This window comes from Triturus cristatus, chromosome 2_2, assembly GCF_964204655.1.
Source record: "Triturus cristatus chromosome 2_2, aTriCri1.1, whole genome shotgun sequence".
NCBI classification, from domain to species: Eukaryota; Metazoa; Chordata; class Amphibia; order Caudata; family Salamandridae; genus Triturus; species Triturus cristatus.
The window spans coordinates 203,512,793-203,525,036 of record NC_140582.1 but is presented as its reverse complement, the minus strand read 5'-3'; the positions used below and the strand labels follow the sequence as shown (position 1 = coordinate 203,525,036).

The 12,244-nt window shown below is 43.4% G+C and overlaps 1 protein-coding gene across 2 annotated transcripts in view; it reads left to right on the top strand.

Annotated features, from left to right (window-relative positions):
• Positions 1-12,244, top strand: part of LOC146862017 (broad substrate specificity ATP-binding cassette transporter ABCG2-like) — a 319,514-nt gene that overhangs the window by 147,974 nt on the left and 159,296 nt on the right. For both annotated transcript variants that reach the window (XM_085641178.1, XM_085641179.1), the window contains exon 6: positions 5,022-5,179. In XM_085641178.1, coding sequence (XP_085497304.1) covers positions 5,022-5,179 — 158 coding nt within the window. The remainder of the gene's footprint in view (positions 1-5,021; positions 5,180-12,244) is intronic.

Below are 12,244 nucleotides of genomic sequence, written 5' to 3'. Positions count from 1 at the left end.
TGTGTCCAGTTACAATTTCTTGGCCACAAGACAGCCTTCTGCTACAATAGAGGCCTACCATTGAAAGAGATGTTACCGCTCTATGGCAGGAAGCCCTAACAGACTGTGAGCCCAAAAGGTGAGCAACCCTCAAGCTGATGTTGTATTACAGTTTTTTCAGAGGAGAAGTGCGGAAGCCGGCCTGTTGCAACCAGTGGACTAGATTGATCGAGAACAGGGACAGCTCCTTCAGTCAATGTCTCGCCTGCTCTCAACACCTGAGCTGAAGTACCTGAGAGGGGAGGCGACGGCGGCGGTGGTGACCTAGACATTAGTGGTGATGATCGTGTGTAGGAGAGCTGTGCTGTATTTCCTAATGGTATCAAATGTTGACTCCCCAGGCAAACCTTGACTATGCTTCACGGGTACTTGAACGGTAATAGGTAAGAGGTTCTTTTTTACAAATAGAGGAAAGTCTCTAGAATTTTTCAGCTCTTGTTTTTTCCGGGCTGAGAGAACCCTTATTGTTATGTCCTGTTCCTTATCTTTCCTCTCCATTTCTGAGCCCTCTATTATACTTGTCTCATTAGGATCTTCCACTCCGTGCTGAATTTCAGAGGCATCTGTCTCCGAACTTTCAGGGCTAGAGCTCATCTCCCCATGCAGAGTTTTATTACCCGCTTTGGCTGATTGCTGATTGAGTCTGGTTTGCACTATGCGTTTTTTGGCTTTAGTCGCAGCCGCGGCATCAATTTTGGCAGCTGCTGCCGCAAGCTTTAGCTGCTTCCTCATCTTTATTGTTCGTGCTACAGTTAAGAGTTAATTTTCTTCATAGAACGGTCTGAAAAACACTTTATCCCTTTTTTCTCCTAATTTTTCTGCATCACTTATTGCAAAATGACATGGTAGCAGTCTTTCTACCACTTGCCCTGTTTCCACTGCGCAAATTGCCGCTCACCCACTACTATCAGTTTGGCTGTTACGGGGCCGCCACCTCACCTCCTCCCCCTCCTCTCCTTTAAGATGAAAAAATGGCAGCTGCTTTCTCCACTCTCTGTGCTCCATGCAAAGCCAGCTCCGTGAAAGACCTGGCAGTAAGCGCCCGGCACTCAGCACCCGGCGTCGCGTCTCCGACCGCTCCGCCTCCCGCAAATTTGCTGCATCCACTGGACTCAATATCGATGTCCAAGACTCGAGAAGAGAATTATACCACACGCCAGCCACACAGCAACGAGCCGCCTAAGTTTTCTGCTCGTGTCTCCACCATAGAGCTGCTCGGCGTTTAGACTCTCAGCTCTCCTGCCCGGCGTGCTCCATTACTGAGAGGAGGAGCAGCGGTCACCTGAGGCTAGGTGGAGGCGGGGTTCTCCACTGTCATAGCCTCCCGCCCTCACTCCCTAATCCTAATCAATCTTCACATTTGTATGTTTAATTGGCTTATACCCAATTTCATAAGTTACCTTATTTATTAGCCCCTAGTATACAGTACCAGGGGTAACTAGGGCCTATAAGTTAAAGTGTCCCCCATGGACGGAAACATTTATTGTGCCACCACAAGTGTGACAAGCCTTCCGCTGCAGGCTGGTAGAGCAGTTTCAAATTGCTAACTTAACTTTGCCATTTAAACTGATGACTAAGTCCAGACCTTCCTTTTTAATATATATAAGTCGCACCCCAAGGTAGACCTGTTGAGTCCCTGTCAAGCTGTGAGGCCAACAGCTAACCCAAAGGTAGCATATCCACCTGTCAGTCAAGAGCTGGATGTGTGGTTCTGGGCATTGACAGCTCTCAATGGTCTCTGCTGGTTCCTTGCCTTTGGGGCAGCATTGGCTCTGTCATAGGGGTTCAGTCCCATCATGCGAGGTACAATGGACCCACTGACCTTGTTTATCCTGGTGGGGCTACACACGAGTGGGTTGCCTCAGTGGGTAAGTTAGGTGTTGCCCCAGCTACGTTAGGGGCTAGTGAGACCAGGAGTCATTGACCCATGTAAAAGGAAGAATAAATAGAGGCACAGTCCTATGTAAGGCCCACTTTATATCAGGGCCTGTCAGTTTTGAGGTGGATCAACTCCCTCTAGGGATTGATCCTTGCAGAACAATGTGAGAATGAATAGACCCTGCAAAGGCCAGCCAGTTTCCCCATCCTTCCTGCTGAATAGTCGAAGAGAACCAACAACAGTCTGGTTTATTTTCCTGCGCGTTTAGCTCGTGGGGTGTGAGAATGCATGGCTTTTTGCAGGCTCACTCTCACTTGTTGCCCCTCTTGTTTTGACAATTATGTACTGGTGTAATTACTCTGAGAGTGTGATGAGGCCTACTAACCAGATCTCAGTGCCAGTGCTCTCACCCTTAAAAGTGTATGGTTAACTGGCTTATACCCAATGGGCATAAGTTAACTTACTTATAAGTCCCTAGTATATGGTACCAGGGATACCCAAGGCCTGTAAGTTAACGTGTCCATCATGGTCTGCTGCACTTAGTGTGCCGCCACCAGTGTGACAAAGTATAACATGCCTCCAAGCCTGCCACTTCATACTGTAAGAGCAGTTTTAAACTGCTAACTCCACTTGGCTATTTCAACTAACTACAAAGTATAGACCTTACTTTTTAATTACTGTAAGTTACCTCTAACATAGGTCTATCATGCCCTAAGGGAGGGTGAGTTATATAAAAAAAGTAGGATGTGTTTTTATGTCCTAAGCGTAAAACCCCCAAATTGTTGTTTTAACTGTGTAAAGGCTAGTAGCATCTTTGGAAAGTACACTGTTACACACTTACAACTGAACTGTGCTAACCTCTGAATGGGATTACTAAAGTTGGTACTCCATGGTATCAACCGAATTGCTACATTTAGCCCAACTTGATGCCCAATTCAAATATAATGTAACTTTTGATTAAAAGGCAACTGTAGACAGTCACCACTCTGTAAATATGTGTCCAGTTACAATTTCTTGGCCACAAGACAGCCTTCTGCTACAATAGAGGCCTACCATTGAAAGAGATGTTACCGCTCTATGGCAGGAAGCCCTAACAGACTGTGAGCCCAAAAGGTGAGCTTCAAAGGGGAAGTACCCTTTAAAAGGCAAATGGTGGACACACACAAGAGGGGCTGCTCCACACTCCGAGGGAAGGGTTTTGCCATCTTGGGGGTGGGCAGAATATTGTACTTTGGGATAGCCAGATGCAACACATTGCAGGAAATCAGGCTGCAGGGGACCTTGTAGCCCATTGGCTAGTCATCACCATATTCCCAGAGGCAAAGCTGTGGCATAAAAGTGGCACCCCTTGCACCCAAATCTCAGAACACATCTGCACTGGTAGGAGGGCCAAAGAAGGTTTGCCCTGCTGTTCCCTGGACCTGGCAAAGAGAGGCTTCACCAAAGTCTGGACTGCACCTGCTGATCCTTGTGCTAGCAAAGAGAGCACTATGCATGTGGTGCCCTGCCCAAGGAAAGTCGTCTCTGAGCCCGAGACAGAAGAGGTAAACTTCAGAGTCAGTTGGCTGACTTCCTGTTACTCAGAAAACAACAGAGTACGTGTGGTTTGGGCACAACCTCTTAGGGTCATAGGAGCACGAGTCTGCTGACTCAAAACAACACTTTATGTTATTTAAGGAAAACTAAGCCATAGAAGGTTTAGTAGAAAGCCCTCACTCACCAACCTGGCTGGTGACATGCTTCATCATCGGGCTCCACTGGGTATGGCCGAAGGCCATCCCAGTGTGCTACAACGCCAGGTTACTGTGGAGCGGGGTTCGTGTGAGGTGACAGTGAATTTAAAAATTCCCAATTGAGTCAAAAAAGTAGTTTATTTGTTTTGCTAATTGGAAAGGTTAAAACAAAGAGTGAGGGTCAAACATTAGAAGACCGGGTTCACTCTGTGGCGGTATTCCTGTTACAGCATTGTTGAGTTGGTAGCCACAATCGCTTGATCGTCAATGATGGCTGAAGCGCAGCCTGGGAGACCAAGTCCTTATACTCAAACAGCTGTACTTGGGTCTGGTGGACCTGAAAGAGTCACCACCCAAGTCGGACACTAGCCGCAATTGAAGGGAAGCGCTGGTTTTGGGTTTCAACATAACTTGGGACCAGTAGACCAATGACACCTGCTTTTTGGCTGGACTTCTGCAAAAAATGATTTTATCCGCACACACTACACACAAAAAATCAGTTCCACCAGGGGAAATAGTTCACACAATTCTTTATTCTTTGAATCTTTATTTTCTTCTCTCCACAGTAGCCAACGTGTTTCGTCCTATTAAAGGACTTCTTCAGGGCTCATCAGTCATCAGTCATGTTCCAATGAGTGTTTCCTCTTCTCAAGTAGAGCAGACCTTATGGTCCTTCTTCTGTGTCCCTACAGTATTGGGATCAAACGTCTAAAGGACACACTTGTCTTTTTGTGCCCCTATGGAATTCTGTTCATAAGAGGGCAGCTTCAGGAGCTTTGCAACCTCAGTCTGGAGTCTTTAGTCAAGATGGTATTATAGGATAGGTTCCTTGAACAGTATACGGTCAATGTTGACCCACGCCTTAAAAAGTATCCCAAGCACGGCGTCCTTCAGGCCAGGCGGTGTTGGACAAAGAGAGAAGGAATGGTATCAGTATTGGCATTTTTTTGGTTGGTATTCATTATGCATCGGCCATAGCCCCTAACCGGTAACACCGATCATGCTGTGTTTTCATTGCATTTTTGTAAATCTAGAAGGCTTTGCTCCAACTGGCATGTTAATATGTAGATGCTATAATGAAAAATTCACAGACTAGTTACTGCTTTGATTTACTTCTGAGAAAGTGTCACTCAAAGTGTCACACATTTAGCTGCTGAATGTCACTCATATGCACACTGAAACTACAGAAATGTCACACATAAACAAACTGAAAACTTGGCAATTATGCACATTTGCTTTGAATGATATCCTTTTATCATTAATTGGGTCAAAGGGGTATCCTGTGTGGCGGGCCCAAAACTCCTGGAGATAAAGCATGTTGATCATAGGTTCTGTTTGTGAAATATGCTTCTGTGGTTCCTTAACCATAGGTTGGCACCGAGTTCATCCGGGGCGTGTCTGGTGGAGAGAGAAAACGGACCAACATTGGTATGGAGCTCATTTCAGATCCCTCCATCTTGTTCTTGGATGAGCCAACCACGGGATTGGATGCCAGCACCGCCAACGCCGTCCTCTTGCTACTGAAAAGGTAACTAGAATATAGAACAACACTGGCTGACTAATAATATTAATCAGCGCGGCATTATGAGAGCAATGGAGCAGTGTCTTCCAAGACAGTAAAATCGAGCTGTTGCTGCCGTGTATGATGCAATATGTTTCATTGACCTAAGCAGAGGGCACACATTTTCTTGTGGCTACCCACCAGAGATAATTTGTAATCAGTCGTCATTCGTATTTGTGATGTAAAGCCTGTTAAATTGATCATGAAATTAAAGACTGCTTTAAAAAAAGAAATCCTGTCTAAATGCATTAAGAATATTCCGGCCAAGTTTCTTTAAAAAAAAGAACCTTAACATCTCATCACGAATTTTCTAGTACTAATATTTCATTTAGGAACTTCTTTGGGTTGTCCCATACATTATTATTAGTGGACAGGGCCATTTTGTTATTAACCAAAATGTGGGCAAGTGTTTACTAAACGATCCCCGAAAATATCTCATATTCACATCGCATTGAGGGTTTCCATCCACCAAAACGTAGTCTAGACTCCTGTGGTGGCAGGCAGAATAATACGAAATAACGAAATCCCAGTTTTCACTATTGCCAATTTTTATGCACTACTGAATTTGGAAGCAAGTTTTTTGTATAGACTTCAACCATAGCAAGTCAACACAATCACTATCTGTTAGAAATGGGATTTCTGGTTGGCTAAGGCTTGTGCCCAAGCCAGGCGAAACCACCACTCTAGTCAGGGCAAGGGAGTTACACGCCAAAGATAACCCCTGCTCACCCCCTTGGTAGCTTGGCACGACCAGTCAGGCTTATCCCGGAGGCCATGTGTAAAGCGTTTGCGCAACACCCACAGCAACAACATACTAGGCACACCACAAAAGGACTTCCACACAAGGTTATATCAAAAATAGCCTTTGTATTATCATAAAAAACATTAGAATAGTAATCGCACAATATACACTGTGCCAACTAGCACTGGGCAATATTTACAGGGGATTATATACACATGACATGGCCACTTGCGAAGTAAGTCCAGCAAAAAGTTCCTTTAGGGATCAAGGGAGCCATGCTGGGCCCAGGATGGCAGCCCTCCTGGCAGGTCCTCCTGGGCCCCAGCAGCAGCATGCCACAGCAGGATCAGCACACCAGAACTGAACAACACCATGGGGTCACACCCCCTATACTTATACTCAGAATTCCTTTGTCTGCAGTGCAGGGCATGGGGGAACCAGATGAAACTGGTTCGGGGGATATTTGGAGCACTTTGTTTTGCAAGCTCCTCTTCCCCTTTGTCAGGTGGGGGCTAGGTGATCAGACACACTACAGGGGGCAGAGACAGCATTCACTAGGGTAGGCACCATCCTATTCAGAGTCAGGGGATTACCCCTCCCACTACTCTTAGCCCAGGTGTCCCATTCAGCCTAGCGCTGACTCACCCTGCCCCTCCTGGAGCCACACACACACCTCTCAGCTCCTGTCACTCACAAGCCAGACATGCAATTCACATCAGGCAGGCAGACACATAGCATACAGAAATGCCATCTTCTAAAAGTGGCATTTCTCCACCAGTCATCATAAATCTGTGCATACCATCGCACAGCATTTATTCTCACGAGTTCATACATACTAAACTCGACCCTGCGCTCCTCTCATACCAGGAATTACCACGGACACACTTATCCCCAATGCATTCCTATGGGAGGGCAGGCCACCTTCACCAAATATATACAGAGAGCACACACACTTTACACTGGACCAGAGTGCTAAAGTGCCCAGAGGCCTAAAACCACCAACACTATGTCAGACTTTAAGGCAAAATGTTTAGTGGGGGGCAAACCTGCCAAAAGGGCCAAGTCCAACACTATCTAATTTTGTTAAAGATTACAGAGTTTAAATTATGTAATTAGAAACCACAATCCGTAAATCGGTATAGTTCTGAAGTTAAATATCTAGAAATCATATTAGTACAGTATGATGAATTATGTCATTTCAACCCAAATTGCTGCAGGCAGGCTTCTCTGATTACACTATATGCATTCCTGGGAAGTAGTAGTTATATAGACCTGTATAGTACTGCTGATATTTGGCAGAAATAACAAAATGTTACCAGAATATAATAACCAGATTATCATCAGGCAAAAATATTAACATTGTTTACAAAAATATCGCCCCATTGCAGTTAATCATAGAAACTGTCCACCTAAAGGGGATGATATTTTTATAAAAGATATTTAGAACATAATGTTTCTGTCAAATTATAATTTTGATAGCAATATTCTGACACACATCTTGAAATTATTGATATGTGTTCATTTCTCTATCTAAACCACCCAAAGATATTGAGGTTCTGTATACTGAAATAATATTGGAGAAATTTGAAGGCAAAGTGTTAGTGCTTGTGTTAGTTCTGCATTCAAACTTTAAAATCAGATACATTAGCTATACCTACTACCTACAGAAGATCAGTGCAAATGTCCAGCGACAAACCTACCCTTGTTGAAGGGGGAAATTTCTCATGACTGAGGCCCTGTTGATGCCTGGCTGACACATAAACATTACCCATCCAGTTGATTGGACTCATACACTCTGGACCCCATCCTTGCCCTATTGCAAATCTCAGGGATGGTCTCTGACAAAACCAGCGGGTCATACTCATTGCACATAGCCTTATTCTTTTCAAGCGCAGACTAAAACTAGGCGATAGTTTCTTCATATTGATAAATCTTGATGCAGATGCTAATAAAGTTGGGAAAGAGGGATGCTTCTCTAAATTCAGCTAACTATTAGAAAAATTACCAATTACTTAACAGATTTCCAAAACATCAAAATGTCCGGACTGGTAAGAAAGAAGGGTGACCTGTAAAACTTTCCTTTATAATAAATGTATCTTCTTGGATCTCTGTCATATAGTGAGTAATTGTGCTGCTTAATTTATTTGGGATTTCCTTCCTTGGAGTGCCCTAAGGGGAAAACCCTGAGATAAGTCATATTGCCATTTCATGTTGGAAATGTATGGTTTAGGTGAGACTGGGTTGAGCTTTAGTTAATTCTTTATTTTTGTAGTTTTATATTGGGTGGACATGACCCAAAGGTGTTGGACTACTTTATAGTAGGACTGACAAAGTTACAATAGAAAGTGACATGGCCACAGTAATGTTCAAAACTGCCCACAATGACATTCAAAACTGCATGTTCGAAGAAACCAATTACACAGTAGAAGTGAGTCAAACAGGATATATATAAATACCAGGACATATTTTCAAGGCAAAAATAAGATAAAACGTTGGAACTGATTCATGATTGCACATGCATAAAAAGGAGACCAAGGTAAGAGAACAGCTGTGGGACTGGTAGGAATAGTAAAGCAAAATGGGTAGTATTGTGGAAGGAAGCTGGAAAACATAAAAGAACACATGGGAGGAAAGGGAGAGGAGGAAAAATGCAAAGAACTACAATACAGAGAGGCTACAATACAGAGACGAGCCGGGAGTAAATTAAAGAAAGCATCAGAAAAGTAGGCACACAAATACAGAAAGTAGAAGGGACAGGAAGTGTCTTTGGAGAATAATATGTTTTAACTCATTCCAGAAGGCACAGAAGCAGAAGGATGTGACCCTAGGGAAAGAAAATTCAAAATTTTTGTCACATTCTCCAAAAAGGATTCTGCCATTGTGAGTTTGTCTTTTAAATCTGAGGGTTCTAAGAGAAGAGTTGTAGTATTATTTACTGATATGAGCCCACCCAACAATCTAATGCTTCACTGGATGGAGGTAGGTAAAATATAGTGGGTGAAACAGTCCATCTTGCAGAGTGCCTTGGTTTTCAAGGGGAGCTATTGGGGCAGTAAATACAAGAATGGACATTTTTGGAGTTATTTAGTTCCAGTTCTAAAGCGTACCGCTGCATTTAACACTGCCATCAAGTGGTCAAGGTGTACTTTAGGAAGCCCGGTCATAGTTGGCACAGTCCATTCAGGACAACACAAGAGAATGTATAAGCGTTTTTAGGTCATGTTTTGAGAGAAACAGACAAATCCCCTAAAGAAATAGTAGTAAAAAGTCCTCTCCTAGTCATTACATTTGTTTGTGCTTGAAGGTCGTGTCTTTTACCAAGGATGACACCCAAGGATGTCAGAGATGCAGGTTTACAATCAAGATACCACTAACTGAATCTAGAATTAAAATCAAATGTGACGATAAGGAAAAACACAGTTTTTAAGGGACTGGTGTAACTAATCCGACCTTCAACCGTTTGTAGAGTTTGACTACACCATCAGTTCCCAAGCGTTCTTAGAGAATTCGATTGAGATCCAGATAGTTTCAGGAGAGAAGTGAAGAATGATGAGAAGTTTAGATTGCGAAATGCGTTATCGACTGACTGAAGCAGATATGTTCTGTTCAGTCAGAAGTCCGATTGAATCTCATCAAACAGATCACTATCTGTGATTTGTTTTGTAAATTTTGGTGCCCCACAGATATAAATAACTTCATTAAGACCCGAGTCAAAATGACATTTTTTGAGATTCCCTCATGTCCATCAAAGGTTTGTGCAGTAGGGGACTGGCATGACCAAATTTGAGGAAGTTAGGGAACTCTTCTTGTGCAAGCGTGAGATTCACTAATAAGCTGGAAAATCAGGTACTAAGCAATACCCACCCAGAATTAGGTCCATGAAATGATTTGAAGGTCTAACTTTAGAAGGTCTAACTATAGCCCCCTAACCTTGCCTCCTCATGTAGCTGGACCTCTATGTAGCTTTTCACACTGTTGATCATCTCATTCTCAGCCACATGCTGAAGTCTTGAAAAGGATTCACTGTCAATCCCCTTTACTAGTTCTCCTCCTATCTATGCAACTGACACTCTTACAGTCACATATGCACCATGTCCCAGAAGATCCTTAACACCTGCAGAGTCTCCCAAAGTTTCATCTTGTGAGTCATTTTCTTTAACTTCTACTTGGAGATACTTGGGACTCTACTCCTCTATAACCGCATCAAAATTCACCAAGATGTCAAAGGTACACACCCCTACTTAAAAATCTCCTCTATTACAGAAATCCAGTATTACAAGTGCAGATTGCCCTTCATCCTCACCTGGATTTCCAGATCAAACCTAAAGCTCAATTCCACCAAGACTAGAATTCCTACTATTGGTCAAGAACAACAAGCATCAACCAGTCCAAACCTGGTTTAATGATATGAACCTAAATGGATTCAAACCACCACTTTCAACAATGCCAAGTCTTTCATATTTGCCCTTCAGATTGGCTTCCAGATCCAGGAAGATACTACCAAGAACCCCAACACAGCCTGGTTCAAGCTGTATCTGCTGAACAAAATAATGCTGTTCCTCTTAGAAAGCAACTTCCAAACTTCAGTTTAAGAACTCTTACATTAGCATCTGGATTGTGGCAACACACTGTCCCCTACACTCCACGCTGGTATGCAAACTTTGTGCTACATTTGTTTTGCCAACAGACATTGCACCCCTGACACTGCATCGCATAATTTAACATCACTGCAGTTGGAGGTGACGAAATGCCTTTAGAGAGGGGACAAGTAGGGCACCACCTGTTAAAAAAAGAAAACAAAAAAAAGGTAATCACTGCAGGGCAAATGCTGGGTTCAAGAGTGTGCTGTTGTTTTTGCCACTGTGAAATGTCCAAAAATGCTCCATCCTGCTCTCCATAAGGGTATCCAGAATTGCACAGCAAGCCACATCAATGGTCTGAAGAATTATGACCTCATTACCCCCACCCTCGTGGAATTCCACTGCCTCCCCCTGTCAGCCCACACCATCTTTAAAACGGTCTGCTTTATTACAGAGCCAGCACTGCTGATACTCCCACCTAGCTGTCTGACCAGCTCATTATTTCCTGTAGCTCTCTGCATTCCTGCAACAGGACACTCTCAGGCTGGATATGAAAAAGTGCAACAAAGAAAAAAACAAGGCAACAGACCTGCGTTTTTGTACCAATTATCTGGAATGAAATCTCTGTATCCATCAAGATTGCCCCAACCCTGCTCCAGTTTAGAAAACTGGCAAAGCCAAAACTCTATGAAGACCTCCAAATCATGACAAAGGAATAGTCTGTGTCAGAGCGGAGAGCGGGGCATAGGTGATGAGGGAGAAGAAAAACATAGAGGGTAATGTGGGTGGTTAGCAGGTGGCTAAGTATTTTCTTATGTATTTGGGCAAAGGCGAGCAGAGTTTAAGAGAGGGTGGCGTGGGTGAGTGGCAGTATGCAAATTATTTTTTCAGTTTAGGCAAATGGGGAGGGTACATGTGGAAGGACATTGGGGTGGGTGGTAGTGGGCCATACATCACATAAAATTGTAAATGGATAATAATGAATTACAGGGAGGTTTTTCACCTCACAGTTCTGAGAACAATTGAGTCTCAGTCTTGTTGTCCATCTGATATCACTCAGAACCCCTCAGTGAAAAACATCCCCATAAATCACAGCTACCCATCTATACTACTTCAGTTCCCTTAAATGGTGTGTCCCAAATTGTAGCCTTCTTAAACTTCTTGCAGTTTATTCTGGGAAAGTTTCGTAAACTTTAGAGACATTTTGGCCAAAGTCTCACTAAGTGGCTTTGCTAAATAAAAGTAAATCTAGTACATGCTCCACTTAATTAATGAAATCATTCAACAACTGAAGGGTTTCATCAATGTGTCTTGTGACACTGAGATCTCTCCACAGCTTTGATATTTATTCAGAAGACCGTGGCAAATTGAGAAGCTCACTGTCATTACTGCACAAAAGGACACAACTTTAAGGGCCAGACTTCTAGGAAATCTCAGACTTAAAATACTCCACTCAAGATGGCTGCCCGGGTACCGCTAGCCTATAAGTAGAAGCTGGCCAAAGTTAAAGTTAAGCGGAAAATTGAAATCAATTCAAATAAATTAGCTAAAAAGGCCTTCAGAAAAAAACACATTACCATACCTAGAGATGTGGGGGAGTTCCTTCATGAGCACGCATGCATTGAAGTTCACCTTATGGTCCAGGGAAGAGGGATGACCCGGCCCATCCTCTTCCATGGACAAAGGGCGAATACATAGGTTCACCATTTG